The 16,988-nt window shown below is 49.6% G+C and overlaps 1 protein-coding gene across 1 annotated transcript in view; it reads left to right on the forward strand.

Moving 5' to 3' along the window:
• Positions 1-16,988, forward strand: part of LOC145355951 (RNA-binding protein Musashi homolog 1-like) — a 141,827-nt gene that overhangs the window by 45,204 nt on the left and 79,635 nt on the right. Inside the window, exon 6 of the mRNA XM_080208460.1 lies at positions 3,843-3,935. Within this exon, the coding sequence (XP_080064586.1) occupies positions 3,843-3,935 (93 nt within the window). The remainder of the gene's footprint in view (positions 1-3,842; positions 3,936-16,988) is intronic.

Genomic DNA, 16,988 nt, shown 5'->3' on the forward strand with positions numbered 1-16,988 from the left:
GTCCCGCCATTCAATAAGATCATGGCTGATCTGAAGTGATCAGTTCCACTTTCCCGCTTTCTCCCCAAAACCTTTAATTCCCTTGTCTATCAGAAACCTATCTACCCGTGACTTAAAGGACAGACCGCTTCTGCAATGAACACAAGTGTGTGCGTGCCTGTACACTGACCCTTGGCTGTGTGGTTTTTGGTTTCAAGTATGAAATCCTCTCCGCTCACCGGGTCCAGATTACACTGGGCACAGATCTTAGCGGGATAACAAGTTCGATCACTTGTCGATTTTTTTTTTCCTAGCATTGTCTCATGGAGGTATTGGAATATAAATTAAGTCTTGCCATGTCTGTCTTGGAGACCCTGCTGTCCAAGGGTGCGTGAAAGAAGCCAGCCCCAAAGTTAGGTCGCTTTGGTTTATCAAATGGATTGTGTGGACTGGTAAATGCTCTGTGCCCACCCTGCTGCTGATTCTGTGTCTCTGAAAGATTGCTTCCTCTTTTGAATATATAGGAAAGAATTTGCACATGTGAAGCGCTTTTCATGACCTCCAGCTAATCCAAAGTGGTTTACAGCAAATCATGTGTTTTTGTAGTGACTGACTACAAAAGTGGTGGCTAAATTGCATCCAGCAAGGTCTCAACACAGTAATGTGGAGCCCAGGTTTTCTGTTTTAGGTGCTGAGTTAAGAAATAACTATTGACCACCAGGGCAAACCACCCTAATCTCCTCCAAAATAGTGCAATGTGACACGGTGGCACAGTGGTTAGTTAGCACTGCTGCCTCACAGTGCCAGGCCAGGGATCTGGGTTCGATTCCTGGCTTGGGCCACTGTCTGTGCAGAGTCTGCACGCTCTCCCCGTTGCGGTGCTGAGTTTCCTCCAAATGCTCCGGTTTCCTCCCACAGTCCAAAGATGTGTGATTTAGGTGGATTGGCCATGATAAATTGCCCCTTAGTGTCAGGGGGATTAGCAGGATAAATGTGTGGGATTACAGGGGTCGGGTCTGGGTGGGATTGTTGTCAGTGTAGGCTCAGTGACGATCTCCTGCACTGCAGGGATTCTATGATTTCAAGTTCACCTGAGTGGACAATGTCTCAATCAAAAGACAATTCCTCTTATCACGCAGGGCTGCAGTGAAGTGTCTGCCAGTGTTATTGCTCAGTCTGGGCTGTGGGACTGGAACCACAATTCTCTGACTCAGAGCCGAGTACTGACGCTGAGAGATGGTACAACAAAATTCCTGTGGAGCTGGATGGAGCTGAACTGCTTGTCCCATTCCCCGGACACCACAATGTGTTGCCCATTCTGCCCCCTTGTCTTGCGGACGTGACCTCGGGCTGTAGTCAATGAGGCATGCGGTCTGAAATGAATTTATTTGGATTTTTAAAAATTGGCTTGAAGTTCAGTCAAGACGGTGAGACTTGAGGCGCTCTGACTTTGTGATCTAAACCTGAAAGTCATCCTGAAGAAATTGAACTCTCATTACCTCTTTGTTGAGGTACAAGGGCAAGTGGGGTGGCAGCTGTCCACCAACACTAAGGCCCCATTATCTGAGTGTAGGCTTTTATCTGAGAATATCAGCTAAATCTGTCTATAGCAGGAGTTACCAGAAGGAGGATACCTGGCTAATTTTTTGCCTCCCCACTTCCATAACCCTGAGGTGCCGAGGTCTAGTGTGTTTTTGGAGATCGGCCAATTTGGGGTGGACTTGGGATCGAACCTGCACCTCGTTCAAGTCTCCGTTTTGCTGCCATTCATCTCCCAGCGCCAAGGACAAGCCCCTGTGCCGAATGTGGCATTGCAGAGCAAATGAGAAGCGACGTATACTGGAGCTGCGTGGGGTGGGAGGGAAGGGAGGTGCATGATTGTGGAGGAGGAGGAGGAGGAGGAGCCAGTCCTAGAGCCTTGTCATGTGGTCTCCTTGTCAGGTAGTCTGGTGAGCGTGCTCATTGCGCATGGTGCTTTGGTCCCCATTCTGCTGAAACATCACCCAACACCAGCGACTGTGCACCACCACCACCGCCCCCCCCACCCCAAAATCAGAATTTGGGAGCTACCTGTTTTGGGTATTTAGTTCAGAGTGTGAGGAAGCAACAAATCATATCTTCACTGCTAATTTGGGTGCCCCTCACCCTCCCACGGTCCTGTCCCATGGAGGTGGAGAAGGCTGTGATGCGTTTTGAGAACACGCACAGCCAGTGCCTGGGCTTAACTCTCCTGAAATCTGAAGTAAAATGGAGCAAAATGTGCACAAGCCTTTGGTGTGGCCTTGTGTTAGAAAGAGGGCTCTGCACTTGCCCTCCTAAATGATAAATTTCCATCTAAATAGCTTTTCAGTGAAAAGTGTCTACTGATTCATCTCTGCACAGCAAGAGAACAGTTTTCATGTGCTAATTGATGATTGTGTTAATTTTTGATGCATTCTCTTGTATCATGCTGCTTTGTATTTTATTTATTTTCAAATGAAAGGAAATTTGCCAGAATTTGGTTCCCCAGTCCCAGTTTCTCTTATCTAATAACCGATGAAAGGTTACAGTGTGTACCGGGGGAAGGGAGAGGCTCTCCTGTGTGTCCTCACTACGGAGCGAGCGATTCAGAGAGGGATCTGTGCATCTGGGGCTGCTGCTGTCTTAGCGGTTTCAGAAAGAAAATCAACTCATGCCGTCTCTGCCGAAATTGGGGTTCCTTATCGGGCTACCCCGGGGTCATGGTGGTTAGCACTGTTGCCTCAAAGCGCAAGGGATCCGGGCTGGATTCCGACCTCGGGTCACTGTCTGTGTGGAGTTTGCACATTCTCCCTGTTTCTGTGTGGGTTTCCTCCAGGTGCTCCGGTTTCCTGATCATATCCCTACAGTGCAGAAGGAGGCCATTTGACCCATCGAGTCTGCACCAACCGCAATCCCACCCAGGCCCTATTCCCGTAACCTCACTTATTTATCCTGCTAATCCCCTGACACTAGGGTCAATTTGGCATGGCCAATCCATCCTTGGACTGTGATGTGTCAGTTAGGTGGGTTGGTTATGCTAAATTGCCCCATGGTGTCAAGGGGGGGCCCCCGGGTGGGATTGTTGTCAGTGCAGACTCAATGAGCTGAATGGCTGCTTTCTGCACTATAGGGATTCTATGATTATCGGCGTGTGTCAGGTACTGTGGCCAGTCTTGACACGTTATACAGCTATTTGGTCAATGGGATCCTCATGGCCATGCCACCCACCAACAAGCATCCGGACAAGCATGTGCCAGGAATGGTCACACAACAGGAGCCTGTGCTGTTTTTATTCCTTCCATTTCCCCCCATCCCTACCTTCAGGCCATTGAGCTATCCTGGGGTTTTCTGACATTGTCGAGTTAATACTGGTGGAGCCGTAATATTGTGTGGCTACTCGAGGGGATGTAACTACCTGTGCCTGACCCTCTCCTCTTGCTGCACTGTCAGAGGGGGGCACCTTTTGGACTGAGATATTAAACTGAGGCCTCGCTTGCCCCCATCGGGTGGTCACAAAAGGAAATATTTATCTTGCAACCAGCGTTGCCACTGAAGTAGATGATCTCATTGCTGTTCGTATGACCTTGCTTTGTGCAAATTGGTTGTCAAGGTTCTTGCATTACAACAGTGACCACATTTCAAAGGTATTTAATTGACACATATGTATATGAAAACATACAGCTGCAAGTTCTTCCTTTTCCTTGTTGGCTGTACCAGCACGGTTGCTGGCAAGAGAACTGTGTGTTTGCAGTCTTGATTGTTGGTGTGCCTTTTACTCTGTTGGGTAGTATGGGCTGATTTTTCTGGGCAGTTCGGTGAGAAGCATGGCCACTTTAACCAGAATCCATTTTGCTTCCCAATAGATGGTGACCAGAACAAAGAAGATCTTTGTGGGCGGATTATCTGTAAATACCACAGTGGAGGATGTCAAGCAGTATTTCGACCAGTTTGGAAAGGTGAGTGAAATGCGAGCCTTGGCTGCGTCTTGCATTCATTTATTTTTTTTTTGTTCACATCCGTCCTCGAATCTGGGTCATGCCGTTTTCTCTTGCTGCAGATTTTTCCAGGTTAAGCATGAAGTTTCTGTGCAGTGGGCCCCCCTCCTCCCCACCCCCAGAATAAGGTGAGAAGAAAGGGTCTTGGTGCTTGTCGTTTTTTTTTAGTGTTGTGTATTGAGCAGCTGCATTCAGAGCCGCTACCGCCACTCCCTTCCCCCACCCAACTCAGCACCCCCCCCCCCCCCGACTTCCACCGCACACAACCCACCCCCAATTCTCTCCCCCACCCCCCCCTCCCCTCCCGTCCCGCCCAACCTTCCCTGTTTGGTGCCACAGTCACCATGGTGACAGGACGAGAGGAGCAGTCACAGACAGGTTCTTTTGTTCGGGGCTCAATTCAGCGCTGGCACGCAAGCCGGCCAGAAGTGACAGGAGAATAGGCAAACTCTCCTGCGCTCTCTCCAGGGGAATGCGAAAGCAATGGGCACAAGTAGAATTGCTGCCACTCAGACTTAACCTTCAACCGTCTGGGATGACTGTCCACCCCTCAGCCGCCGTCCCGTCCCGATTGGTCAGCCACTCCTAATCTCCTTGGTTTCCATGGCGCCTCGGACAGCTTTTGGATACAAATTAGGAGCTGTGAACATTTGCCTGTTGGCCAATGGGAACGTGGGTATCATGAGGTTTAACAATGGATTGCTGGGCTCTTTTGTGTTGCTCCAGAGAACCAACAAAAGAAATAGTAAATCCTTTTGTCAGATTAAAGTCTCAGGGCTCCCTTTCTTCCGAGACCCTGCTGTAGGGCTGGACTGACATTTATTTGAGGGAGGTTTATAAAAAGAAACTTAATGCTCAAGTCAATTGCACCAGGCCAATAAATGGAACACATACCACTTGAAAATCCAGTTTCTTCCGTTGAGTGATGCCGTAGCTAAATTTTTTTTGTGTTTGGCTGGACCCTTCTGATTTCCACAATTTTTTTTATTTTTACAGCCCAAGTTTAAATCAGCTGTCCTTCTCAGTTCTGTAATCACCCCCTCGAGCATAAGTAGAGATGCCTTCGGACAGGCCAGATGTTGGAAATGCAGTCAAGAGAGAGAGGGCAGGTCGTGTGGGTGGGAGGAAGCAGGATTTGGAAGGGATGGGGCAGCACAGGGATTCGTGAAAAAATGTTCCCGAGGGAAGGGGCCCAATCATTGGCTTGACTGTTCATTGAGGGCGGTGCAGAGAACAAAAGCACGTGTAGCCCGGAGCATGTGGCTGGAGGAGCTTGCCAAGGTTGAGTGCCGCGAAGGTGATTTGAAAGTGGGGTTGAGGATCTTGGCGATTTTGCCGGGAGCAGCTTGGAAAGCATGGGTTTGTGTGATTAGTGAGATGAAACTGCATCCTCTGCCGCCTCCTCCTCCTGTATGATCTCTGCTGGTGACTGACTAAATCACAGTGGCCTGAGGCTCCTTCAGCGTGCCCTCCTGTACGCGCCCTCACCTCTCCTGAATAAAGTATTTCAAACACTGGATAATTTTTACGTGGTGCTGGAGGTGATGCACGAGGCCTGATGGGTGAACGGGACACGGGAAATGGGCCGCCCATCTGGCCTTGTTTCTTTGCAGTTTGAGTTGGGCCTCGCAGTTCAGTGGGTGACTTAACAATTTAATGCCTCTGGTGTTGGCGGACAGATGATTGTGGCCAGCACGTCAACAGTGAGCCACCCATTGGCAAGATGACCCGTCAGACTCGTACAGGTCTGTACTGGCCGTCAGTCACCATGGGAGTGAAGGCAGTTGTAGCCAATGACGAAGGATTGGGATCAACCTTCCCCAGTTGCCCCCCTTGACGTTGGTGGGGGGTGGTTTCAGTGAGGTTTTGCAGCCATTGCAGAGCAGGAAGGGGGTGGTTAGCCAGTAATAATGAGGCTGCAGTTGGCCTCAATCTCTGCCGGGGAGTGAGAAGTTGCCCAGTGCTGCCACTGCTGAGCCAGCACCCCCACCCACCACACAGGCAGCAAGCGTGGGTTTGGAATTTTTCCCCCCCCCGCCGCCCCAAAGGACAGGGTAAGTTTTTTTTTTAGTCCCAACTGCCTTGACCACATGGCCAATTCACTCCGTCCAGGAGGGGAAGGGGGTGGGGGTGGGTGGGGGGGATGCCCAATAGCCAGCGGCTCCCTGTGCAGTTGTTGTTCCTGTTTTCGGCTGCTGTGGAATCCACTGGCCTCCCCTCCCCTAACACTCCGGATGGTTTCCACAGCAACCGGAGCCAGAGGCAGCTTGGCAAAGCTTGGCAGAGCTGCCTCTGGTAGAATGACCATTTAGGTGAGATAGTGAAGGACAGTTAATGTCTTAGTCCTAGAAATCATTTACGTTTTAGTCCATAGTTTGTGAGCCTCAAGTTTTAGTCTCCATACTCTCTGGAAGAAACTGTAGTCTTAGTTCTAGTCTAGTAATTTTCGTTCACAGACTCTAGTGACATTTTAGCTTTAGTTTTGGTTAGAATTTCACTCAAAAATGTTGTTTGCTGCTTTCCTTATTCTCGTTCTAGTCTTTTCAGGAGTGTTTTAAAATTCCTGTTTCCAAAAAAAAAATTTTTTACTTCTCACACAACGAACAAGAAAAGCTGAGAGATAATCAAACTGCGGTTTGAATGAGAGCTAAGGGGAAGATTCCCGCTGTTTGTAGAAAAATCGTAAGTGTATTCTTTACATGTGCATTTACAATTTGAATAGAAGTAGTGATTGACGGAAAATGGTTTGTCCGTTCTCAGTTTTTTAGCATCCTTTCTGAAGGTTGTGGAGGCTGACCCATTCTTCAGAGCCCCGGACAGAACTTAAAATGATTTAAATCCCCATCTTCAATCTTTTAGTTTTAACCTTTGTGCGAGATGTGGTGCCCAGTTTATTTTGGTCGATGACCATATCTTCACCTTGGTTGCTGATGACCTGGTGAGGAGCCTGTCAGTGATGAGCTATGTGGCCGCAAGGACAGAGTCTGGTAAAGTACCAGAGAAAGGATCAATGCCGTGGTATTTAGATTGCAGCGGGATAGGAACATTGGGGGAACAATTTACTGCAATTCCTCTCAAAACATCGAGGAACAAAAAGCACAAGTTCTTTGTCCGCTTCTCATATTTCAGAGTAATGAGTGTTGTACTATGTTTAGTCAGGGCTGGGATGATTTTTACTAAAAACAAGCTCTCTGTTTCTCATTTGTTGATTTTTCACTTTTTATCCCTTTTGAGCTCAATATGAGGGGCTGAGCTGCAGTAGATCTCTGTGTGTCTGAACATCTCTCTCAGACACAGAGACGTACAGACACAATGTCTCTCTCTGTGCCCCCCCCCCACCTCTCTGCCCCTCTCTCTCTCTCTGCCTGTCTCTGTGTGTGTGTCTCTCTCTCTCTCTGCCTGTCTGTGTCTGTGTCTCTCTCTGTGCCTCCCTCTCTCTTTCTTTCTCTCTGTGCCTCCCTCTCTCTTTCTTTCTCTCTGTGCCTCCCTCTCTCTTTCTTTCTCTCTGTGCCTCCCTCTCTCTTTCTTTCTCTCTGTGCCTCCCTCTCTCTTTCTTTCTCTCTGTGCCTCCCTCTCTCTTTCTTTCTCTCTGTGCCTCCCTCTCTCTTTCTTTCTCTCTGTGCCTCCCTCTCTCTTTCTTTCTCTCTGTGCCTCCCTCTCTCTTTCTTTCTCTCTGTGCCTCCCTCTCTCTTTCTTTCTCTCTGTGCCTCCCTCTCTCTTTCTTTCTCTCTGTGCCTCCCTCTCTCTTTCTTTCTCTCTGTGCCTCCCTCTCTCTTTCTTTCTCTCTGTGCCTCCCTCTCTCTTTCTTTCTCTCTGTGCCTCCCTCTCTCTTTCTTTCTCTCTGTGCCTCCCTCTCTCTTTCTTTCTCTCTGTGCCTCCCTCTCTCTTTCTTTCTCTCTGTGCCTCCCTCTCTCTTTCTTTCTCTCTGTGCCTCCCTCTCTCTTTCTTTCTCTCTGTGCCTCCCTCTCTCTTTCTTTCTCTCTGTGCCTCCCTCTCTCTTTCTTACTCTCGGTGTGTGTGTGTGCACGCCTCTCTCTCACTCTCGGTGTGTGTGTGTGCACGCCTCTCTCTCACTCTCGGTGTGTGTGTGTGCACGCCTCTCTCTCACTCTCGGTGTGTGTGTGTGCACGCCTCTCTCTCACTCTCGGTGTGTGTGTGTGCACGCCTCTCTCTCACTCTCGGTGTGTGTGTGTGCACGCCTCTCTCACTCTCGGTGTGTGTGTGTGCACGCCTCTCTCTCACTCTCGGTGTGTGTGTGTGCACGCCTCTCTCTCACTCTCTGTGTGTGTGTGTGTGTGTGTGTGTGTGTGTGTGTGTGTGTGTGTGTGCGCGCATGCGCGCGCCACTCTCTCTCTCTCTCTCTCTCTCTCTGAGGGACACACACACACACACACACACACACACACACACAGAGTGACACACGCAGAGAGAGAGACGCGCGCACACACAGCGACAGAGATGCACCCACGCACAGAGAGAGAGAGAGCGGGACAGTGTGTGTGTGTGCGCCTCTCTCTCTCTCTCTCGCTGTGTGTGTGTCCCGCTCTCTCTCTCTCTGTGTGCGTGTGTGTGTGCCTCCCTCTCTCTCTCGTGTACGCGTGTGTGTGTGTCCCGCTCTTTCTCTCTCGCTGTGTGCGTGTGCCTCTCTGTGTGTGTGTGTGTGTGTGTGTGTGTGTGCGCGCGTGTGCATGTGTGTCCTGCTCTCTCTCTGTGTGCGTGTGTGTCCGTCCCGCTCTCTCTCTCTCTCTGTGTGTGTGTGTGTGTGTATACACGCCACTCTCTGTCTCTGAGGGACACACACAAAAGAGGCACGCACATGCGTACACACACACACACACAGAGCGGGAGTGTGTGTGTGTGCCTCTCTCTCTCCCTCTGTGTGTGTGTCCCGCTCTCTCTCTCTCTCTCTCTCTCTCTCTCTCTCTCTCTCTCTCTCTCTCTCTCTCGGGGTGTGTGTGTCCCACACGCTCGCTCTGTGTGTGTGTGTGTGTGTGTGTGTGTGTGTGTGTGTGTGTGTTTCCCGCTCTCTCTCTCTCTCGCTGTGTGTGTGTCCCGCTCTGTCTCTTTCTCTCTCTCTCTCTGTCTCTCTGTCTGTGTGTGCCTCTCGGGGTGTGTGTGCGCGTGCCTCTCTCTCTCTCTCTCTCTCTCTCTCTGTCTGTCGCTGTGTCTGTGTGTGTGCGCCTCTCTCTCTCGCTGTGTGTATGTGTGTGCGTGCCTCTGTCTCGTGTGTCTGTGTGTGCGCGTGTGTCCCGCTCTCTCGCTCTCTCTCTCTCGCTGTGTGTGTGCACCTCTTGCTCTCCGTGTGTGTGTGTGTGCGCCTCTCTCTCTGAGACGCACGCACGCACATGCAGAGAGAGAGAGAGAGGCGCGCGCACGCACACACACACACACACACACACTGTGGTGTGTGCCTCTCTCTCTCTCTCTCTCTCTCTCTCTCTGTGTGCCTCTCACCAGTGCTTATTGGAACGGTAAACATGGGCTGAGGGTTGGATTGGGAAGAGAAGGAACCAGACTTCTTGTATTGTAGGTTGTGATTTGGAAAGCAGGATGGAGTTGCATTTGACTATAGATCCATAGATGCTGCTCTTCTCTGGCTGTGGAATTTTTTTCTATATATGAAAGAAATGCAAGTTCTGTGAAAGTGCCGTGTAATTCCAGTTAATCATCGTTCTCTGATTTAAATCTGATTTTTAGGCATTGCTATTTCCTCTGGTTTGATGCTCTGATTCACTCCACTTATTCATAAAATCTGTTGAATATTTCATGGTATAGAATCAGTCTAAAGGTTTTGCTTTCACTTCCTGGCCAAGGTGATGCTGCTGTGGATTACAATCAAACATCTGGCAACCTGTTGTGCTGAGCTGCAGTTCTCGGAGGGTTATCGGGAAGGGCGCAAGTTTGGTGGATGTGCTCATCCTGTCATCAACTGCTCTTAATGGGTGCACTTACTGTACACCTACAGAACTGAAATACAGAGGGACCCTCCAACTTTGATGCTGAGCAAAAGCAGGGACTATTCAGAGGGATGCCAAAAGCTTGGTCAAAGCAGTAGATTGTAAGAAAGATGGGAAGGAATTTTTGATGGTGGGGGCTAGTCAGGTGTAGTACACCAGAGGGCCAGTCGTGAAGGATAGAACTGGAGCCACTGTTGACGTACTTTTATCAGCATTTATTTACGTTCCAACCATGCAGCTCCTCACCCAGTTTTTGCTCAGTGCCTCTTTATAAGGCCAGAAGTGACGCCGACCACCCACCATGCTGTTAAACATGATTAATATTCACTTAACAGAAGGCACTGCAGCTCTTGGTTGGTGAAGTGAGGGGCTGTTGAACGAGAGAACAGTGAGAAAATGAGAGTTCTGGAAAAGTTGCAGCCCTGGAGATGGTTGCATCGTCATGGGTAGCAGGGAGGGAATAGAGACAAGGAAGAAAATATCACATTCCTCAAAGATTTGCAGTTTAGGTGCGTTGGCCATGCTAAATTGCCCCTTGGCTATCGAGGTTAAGTGGGTTAACCATGGTAAATGTGTGGGATAACTGAATAGGGCTTTGGAGAAGGCTTGGGTACGCTACTGTGAGGATCAGCGCGAACTCGATGGGCCGCATGGACTTTTCTGCACCGTAGAGATTCTGTGATACGTTGGAGGCATTGAGGAAATTTGGAACCAAAGTTGGCCATTAAGGGGAGGAGTGATGGGTGGCAGAGTATTGGATGAGTTGAAATGTATGGAGGATGTGAGGCTGAAGTTGGTAGAGACAGGGATGCGAGTTTCAGTGGCAGATGGGCTGAGGCAGCGGCAATTGTAGGTGACAGTAAGCAGAGCGTGGGGGGGTGGGTGGTCAGAGAATTCTGAGGTCATGGAGAGTCTGGCTCGACGTGCGACCACAGCTAGTGTCAGGGGCTGAGAAGACGCTGGCTTCCGACTTCTCAATGTCTAACTGGCCTCATGTTGCTCAATGGAGGGAGAAGAGAGAGTGTGGCATCTGGAAGTGACTCTGCTAAGGGGATACAAAGAAAATGGTTGAAATAATGATCGCCGCCAGAGTGAGTGAAAGATGAGAAGAATGGAGAGGGGGTTGGGTTGGTTGGTGGGGGAGGGGGGGGAATGTAGGTGGAAATCAATGAGCAAGAATTCCGAGGTGGGGGGAAGAAAGCTCTTCAGATGTTCGATGTTTGTTTCAGATTGTGTGCTTGCCAGCTGCTGAACAAAAACAATGGGAGCGTAAAGTAGTTTAGTTCCATGTGAAGAGACACAGCCGCCTATTAGGAGTTTGGAGGGGGGGGTGGTGGGGGTGGTTTGTCTGGACTGAAAGCGGTTTGGTTGGGGCCAGTGGGGAGGGGTTTGGGGGGGCATGGTGGGGGAGGGGTGTGTGTCGGGGGGTGGTGGAGGTGGTGGTGAGGTGGGGAGAAGCACAATAGTGAGTGTACTTGAAAAGTAATTGGTTTTCATGCAGTTTGGCATGTTGGCCCTATATCAATGTTAGTTCTGATGTTCATCTCCAGTGAGTATCCGAGGGCCTGCAGCCCCTCCCCTCTCTGGGTGCCCGTGTCACCTTGTGCAGCCGCTGCTTAATTTATTCCCTGCTGCTTCTCCCACCTGGTGGAATACTCCAACTTTCCACGTCTACATTTTGTTTTTGATTTCTCCACCGTCGCAACAGCAAAAACAGTTAAAGAAAAACACACTTCGTGCTGACTCTGCTCTGCCCGTTGCCTCTTCAATGGGTTTTACTTCTGGACGGACTTGTTGCTTTTCCCGCTTTGAAAAGTACCCGTTTTTGGTCTAAATTCTTCATTCTAAATTGAAGTGGGTTTTCTGGCTTGTGTATTTTGGGTGACCCCACTTCTGTTTTCAAACACAAAACCTTCTCTTTTCAGGTGTTTTGAATCATTCTGCATCATTCATCACTTAACAAGACGTCTTCCTGCTCTGACCTTTTAAAATTTGTTTATTAGCGTCGCAAGTAGGCTTATGTTAAAACTGCAATGAAGTTACTGTGAACATCCCCTTGTCGCCACACTCCGGCACCTGTTTGGGTACACCTGAGGGAGAATTCAGCTTGGCCAGTGCACCTGGTTAGCAGAGCTGCCTCACAGCACCTGGGACCCGGGTTCGATTCCCAGTTTGGGTCCCTGTCTTGTGTGGAATCTGCACGTTCTCCCTGTGTCTGCTTGGATTTTCCTCCGGTTGCCTTCCGCAATCCAAAGATGTGCAGGTTAGGTGGATTGGCCATGCTAAATTGCCCCATAGTGTCAGGGGGACTGGCTAGGGTAAACACGTGGAATTATGGGGATAGGGCCTGGTTGGGATTGTAGTCGTTGCGGACTCGATGGGCCAAATCCTTCTGTGCTAAAAGATTCTATGATCCTAACCAACACGTCATTTGGAGTGTGGGAGGAAACTGGAGCACCCGGAGGAAACCCACACAGAGATGGGGAGAACGTGCAGACTCCGCACAGACAGTGACCCAAGGCTGGGAATTGAACCTGGGTCCCTGGCGCTGTGGAGCAGCAGTGCTAACCACTCTGCTGTCGAGGGTGGGAAATGACTTGAATCACCACACACTTGACAGCGATAGCATTTTTAAAACTTAAAACCCACATTGTTGGGAAAGGAAGCAATGTGTTTTTTTAAAAAATGCAACACCAATTGCTTTTGCCGAAGTGGTTTCGCCACCACCTCCCCCGACCCCCTCTCGGGATATGGGTCACCTTGAATGCTTCTCTTTGTGTACAGAGAACTTTACAAAATTGTCATTGTTGCTTTGACCTCCTGCTCATCAACATCCGAGCCATTGGGCTTGAAGTAATGAGGACAAGAATTTGTTGCATTGTAAGCTTTGCATTCTTAACCGCTGTTTGAAAATGTTCTCAATCAGGACAAGGGGAGGGGGTTACATTCTTACCCAGAGTGGTGAGATAACTCACTTCCACACAGGGTGTTGAACTGAAGAGATGCATTTAAGCTAGATGAGCGCATGAGGCCAAAAGTAGTTGAAGGATATGCTGTTAAGTGAAATAAGAGTGTGGCAAAGGGTTTGTGTGAAACATGAAGAATGCCAGCAGAGACCAGTTGGGCCGAAGGGCCTGTTTCTGTGCTGTAAATTTTACAAATTTGATGTGGGCCTCTTTAATAATAACATGACCCCCTCTTCTCTCCCCCACCCTCCCTCTCTCTCTCTCCTCCCCCACCCTCCCTCTCTCTCTCTCTCCTCCCCCACCCTCCCTCTCTCTCTCTCCTCCCCCACCCTCCCTCTCTCTCTCTCCTCCCCCACCCCCCCTCTCTCTTCCCCCCCCACCCCCTCTCTCTCTCTTCCCCTCCCCACCCTCCCTCTCTCTCTCTCTCTCCTCCCCCACCCTCCCTCTCTCTCTCCTCCCCCACCCTCCCTCTCTCTCTCTCCTCCCCCACCCTCCCTCTCCCTCTCTCCTCCCCCACCCTCCCTCTCTCTCTCTTCCCCCCCACCCCCCCTCTCTCCCCGCCCCCCCTTCCCGCCCCCACCCCCCTCTCTCCTCCCCCCCCCTCCCCCCCTCTCTCCTCCCCCCCCTCCCCCCCTCTCTCCTCCCCCCCCCTCCCCCCCTCTCTCCTCCCCCCCCCTCCCCCCCTCTCTCCTCCCCCCCCCTCCCCCCCTCTCTCCTCCCCATGACCAACAAACTTTTAACTAGGAAATACTTCGCAACCCATTGGAAAAGGCCCAGGTATTTTTAAATGATGTTTGTGTTGAAAGAAAGTTTTTTTTTGAGATTTTAATTAAAGGCTCTCGCTGGGGTTCAAGTGGAGCTGATGTTACATCCGAGTCTGGCAGTCTGGTGTTTGTGGTGGCGTTGCATGTTAGTTGCACACTCTTCCCCACACACAAGAGCCTCTTGTGACCTTCTCATTCAAAACCCCCCTGTGCTTGGCTCTCACGGGTGGGGGAGGGAAGGCTGAGCGGGACAGAGTTTTCCTATGCAGAGCGCTGCTGTTGAGTAACGTCCCTCTTCTTCCCACCCCTTTAAACCGACCCTGAGACGGGATCAGTGAGTGGAGAGGAGACAGGAGGGGAAGGAAAACCAACACAGGGGACATTGTGTGTGTTTCAGGTTGCTGCACAATCGGCGCTGTTTGAGTCAGGTGTCTGAAAAACCAGGGAGTAGAGGATGGGGGAGGGGGATCGAGAGTCAGCACACGCTGTATGCAGTGCGAGGAGACGAGATTGAAATTTTAGTACGCTGGACTTCACTTAATTGAATTCTTAATGAGCATTTCTGTTAGTCAATATAAATTCCTCTTCACCATCACATTGTATTCATCAACAGTCCCTGAATAGTTCAGCTGTAGGATCCTCCATAAGGAGTGTGTATTGTGGGGGAGGGAAGTGTGTGTGTGTTGCAGGGTGGGGTTGTATGTTTGTGATGGGGATGTGTGTGTGTGTGTTGCAGGGTGGGGTTGTATGTTTGTGATGGGGATGTGTGTGTGTGTGTTGCAGGGTGGGGTTGTATGTTTGTGATGGGGATGTGTGTGTGTGTGTTGCAGGGTGGGGTTGTATGTTTGTGACGGGGATGTGTGTGTGTGTTGCAGGGTGGGGTTGTATGTTTGTGACAGGGATGTGTGTCTGTGTGTGTGTGTTGCAGGATCGCAGGTGGCGGGTGTGTGTGTGATTACATATGTGCAGTGTGTAGCCTGAGTTATTTTTGGAGAGAGCTTGGGCTGAGCTCCAAGCCTGGGCCTGAAGGTTGGCCTTTCCATATATTTTATAAGAAATAATTCTGCTGTTTGAGCTTGCCTCTTATTAAAGGATTGCAATTTGGATCTTGTCCCTAAAGCAACTCTATTTGGAGAGCCTGTGTAGAAAAGCGAGTCCACTGTGGAAAGGACAAGGAGGGGTTGTTTGTGAAATGTCTATTTGGGGTAAGCCGTTGCGTACTGTGGACTTCAGTTGGAGAGTGAAGGAGCTGTGAGCTGCTTTTAGAGGTGTGTTTGATGATTTCACACACTTTTCATTTTCCCTGAAGTGAGGACTCTCCCAGGCATTGGCATTGAGCTTTCAACCTCGTGCAGAGCAGCTGTGAACCAGTCGACAGGTCAGTTTGTACTGCACTGACTTTCCTCCCCAAGAAGAACAGGCTTTTCACATTGAGCATGTTGTGCCAGTGCTGAAGACCAATTTCCTCCTCGCACTCTCTTGCTTGGTTATCATTCTCCAGAGGCAACCCTCTCTACCCCTCTCCACTGCCAAGACATCTACCTCAGCACAGAGTCCGATCGAATGCGAGAGCTTTTCTGGTCTGCACATGTTCACCGGTCCATTGAAGGGATGTCACAAAAAAGGAACGTGTGTAAATTTGGGTGGGGGAGGGGGAGGGGGGGGGGATTTCCCTGGCAATTCAGACGTGGTCTGAAACCAAAATGGCCTTTCCCAGTGGGCAGGAAGGCACAAGAATGCTGCACACCTTGATGCTGTTGAGTGAAGATTTAATTTGATGGGAGATGCATGGGGGGAGTGTGCTGTTTGCAACACTGGGTCTCATCCGTTGAGGGATCCTTGAACCTATTTGAGAAACCTGAGAACCCTGGATCTGTTTTCAGTGAGTGTTTGTTTTATTTTGAGGGAATTATTTATCCCTGTGCCAAAGTTGTCCTTCGTTCAAAAGTTGTGGAGTGAATTTCCCACCTGCCGGGCATCCATTAACGGAATGGCTGGTAATGGGGGCATTGAGGAAAAAACCCAGTGACGCTGTCAGTACTGCTTGGGTCTGCGGCCCATGAGTTGGTGACTAATAATGAGTTGTTCACTAGGCTGATACCGGAGTTGAGGGGGTTGAGCTATGACGAGAGGCTGAATAAACTGGGCTTGTACTCATTAGAGTTTAGGAGGATGAGGGGGGGTCTTATTGAGACGTATAAGATGATGAAGGGGATGGATACGATAGAGGTGGAGAGGTTCTTCCTGCTCAGAAAGGACAGCAGGACTAGAGGGCACAGCCTCAAGATAAGGGGGGGGGTGCAGTTTAGAACAGAGTTGAGGAGGAACTTCTTCACTCAAAGGGTGGTGAATCTCTGGAATTCTCTGCCCGTTGAAGTGGTGGAGGCTACCTCGCTAAATATATTTAAGACACGGGTAGATAGGTTTTTGATAGGCAAGGGGATTAAGGGTTATGGGGAGAAAGCGGGAAAGTGGAACTGAGCCACTTCAGATCAGCCATGATCTTATTGAATGGCGGGGCAGGCTCGAAGGGCTAGATGGCCTACTCCTGCTCCTATTTCTTATGTTCTTATGTTCTTATATGCTGTCTTGGCAGATTTTCTGCAAATACATCCATCAAAGCAAAAGTTTCATCAATTTAGATCCTGAATTTGCTAAAAAGGAAATTAGAGAAAATAAAATGAGCAGTTGGGAGTGAGAAGCTCAACATGCTGCACACTTTGGCCTTTTGAGCACGTGTGCTTTTAAATAGGTAGCAAGGGTGTATTCTCGGGGTCTTGAGGGATTCTGTCCCAAATGTCTCTGTCTGTCATTATGTCTGGAACTATAGATTTGTACCAGCTGGAGTATCTCATTGACCGGATCAATCAATGCAATAAAGGTTTAATTTTGTTCCGATTTTGAGCACAATCCATGCTAAATATTAATGTCCTTATTATACGCATTGATTTTTGAAAAAAAAATGAGTGTAACATCTATGAAAATGAGGCAGTTATAGTATCATCTTCCCAACATCTGTTGCATTGATATCATAGGGTTAGCTAGACTGTGGCCTAGTGTGACAAGGAAGGGTCAGTGATACAGACCAGAACTCCGGTCTAGTGGAACCCTGTAGCAACCATGACACGTACTGTCACCACTGAGATAATTTTCTAAGTTGTCATTTAGCAGTTAACCTGGATGGGATGGACACTTCTCCCTGCAGTGGGGCATGAGTAAGATGACACTGCGTCGGTTAGCCGCGTGCCCATCTGTGTTGGGGAATAGGTGCAGTTCACGGTACAAGTCAATTGCTGTGGCAATAATGTAGTGTGGGTGCAGCAAAGT

Source organism: Carcharhinus amblyrhynchos, chromosome 20 (genome assembly GCF_965287045.1).
Source record: "Carcharhinus amblyrhynchos chromosome 20, sCarAmb.v2.hapA, whole genome shotgun sequence".
Taxonomy (NCBI): Eukaryota; Metazoa; Chordata; class Chondrichthyes; order Carcharhiniformes; family Carcharhinidae; genus Carcharhinus; species Carcharhinus amblyrhynchos.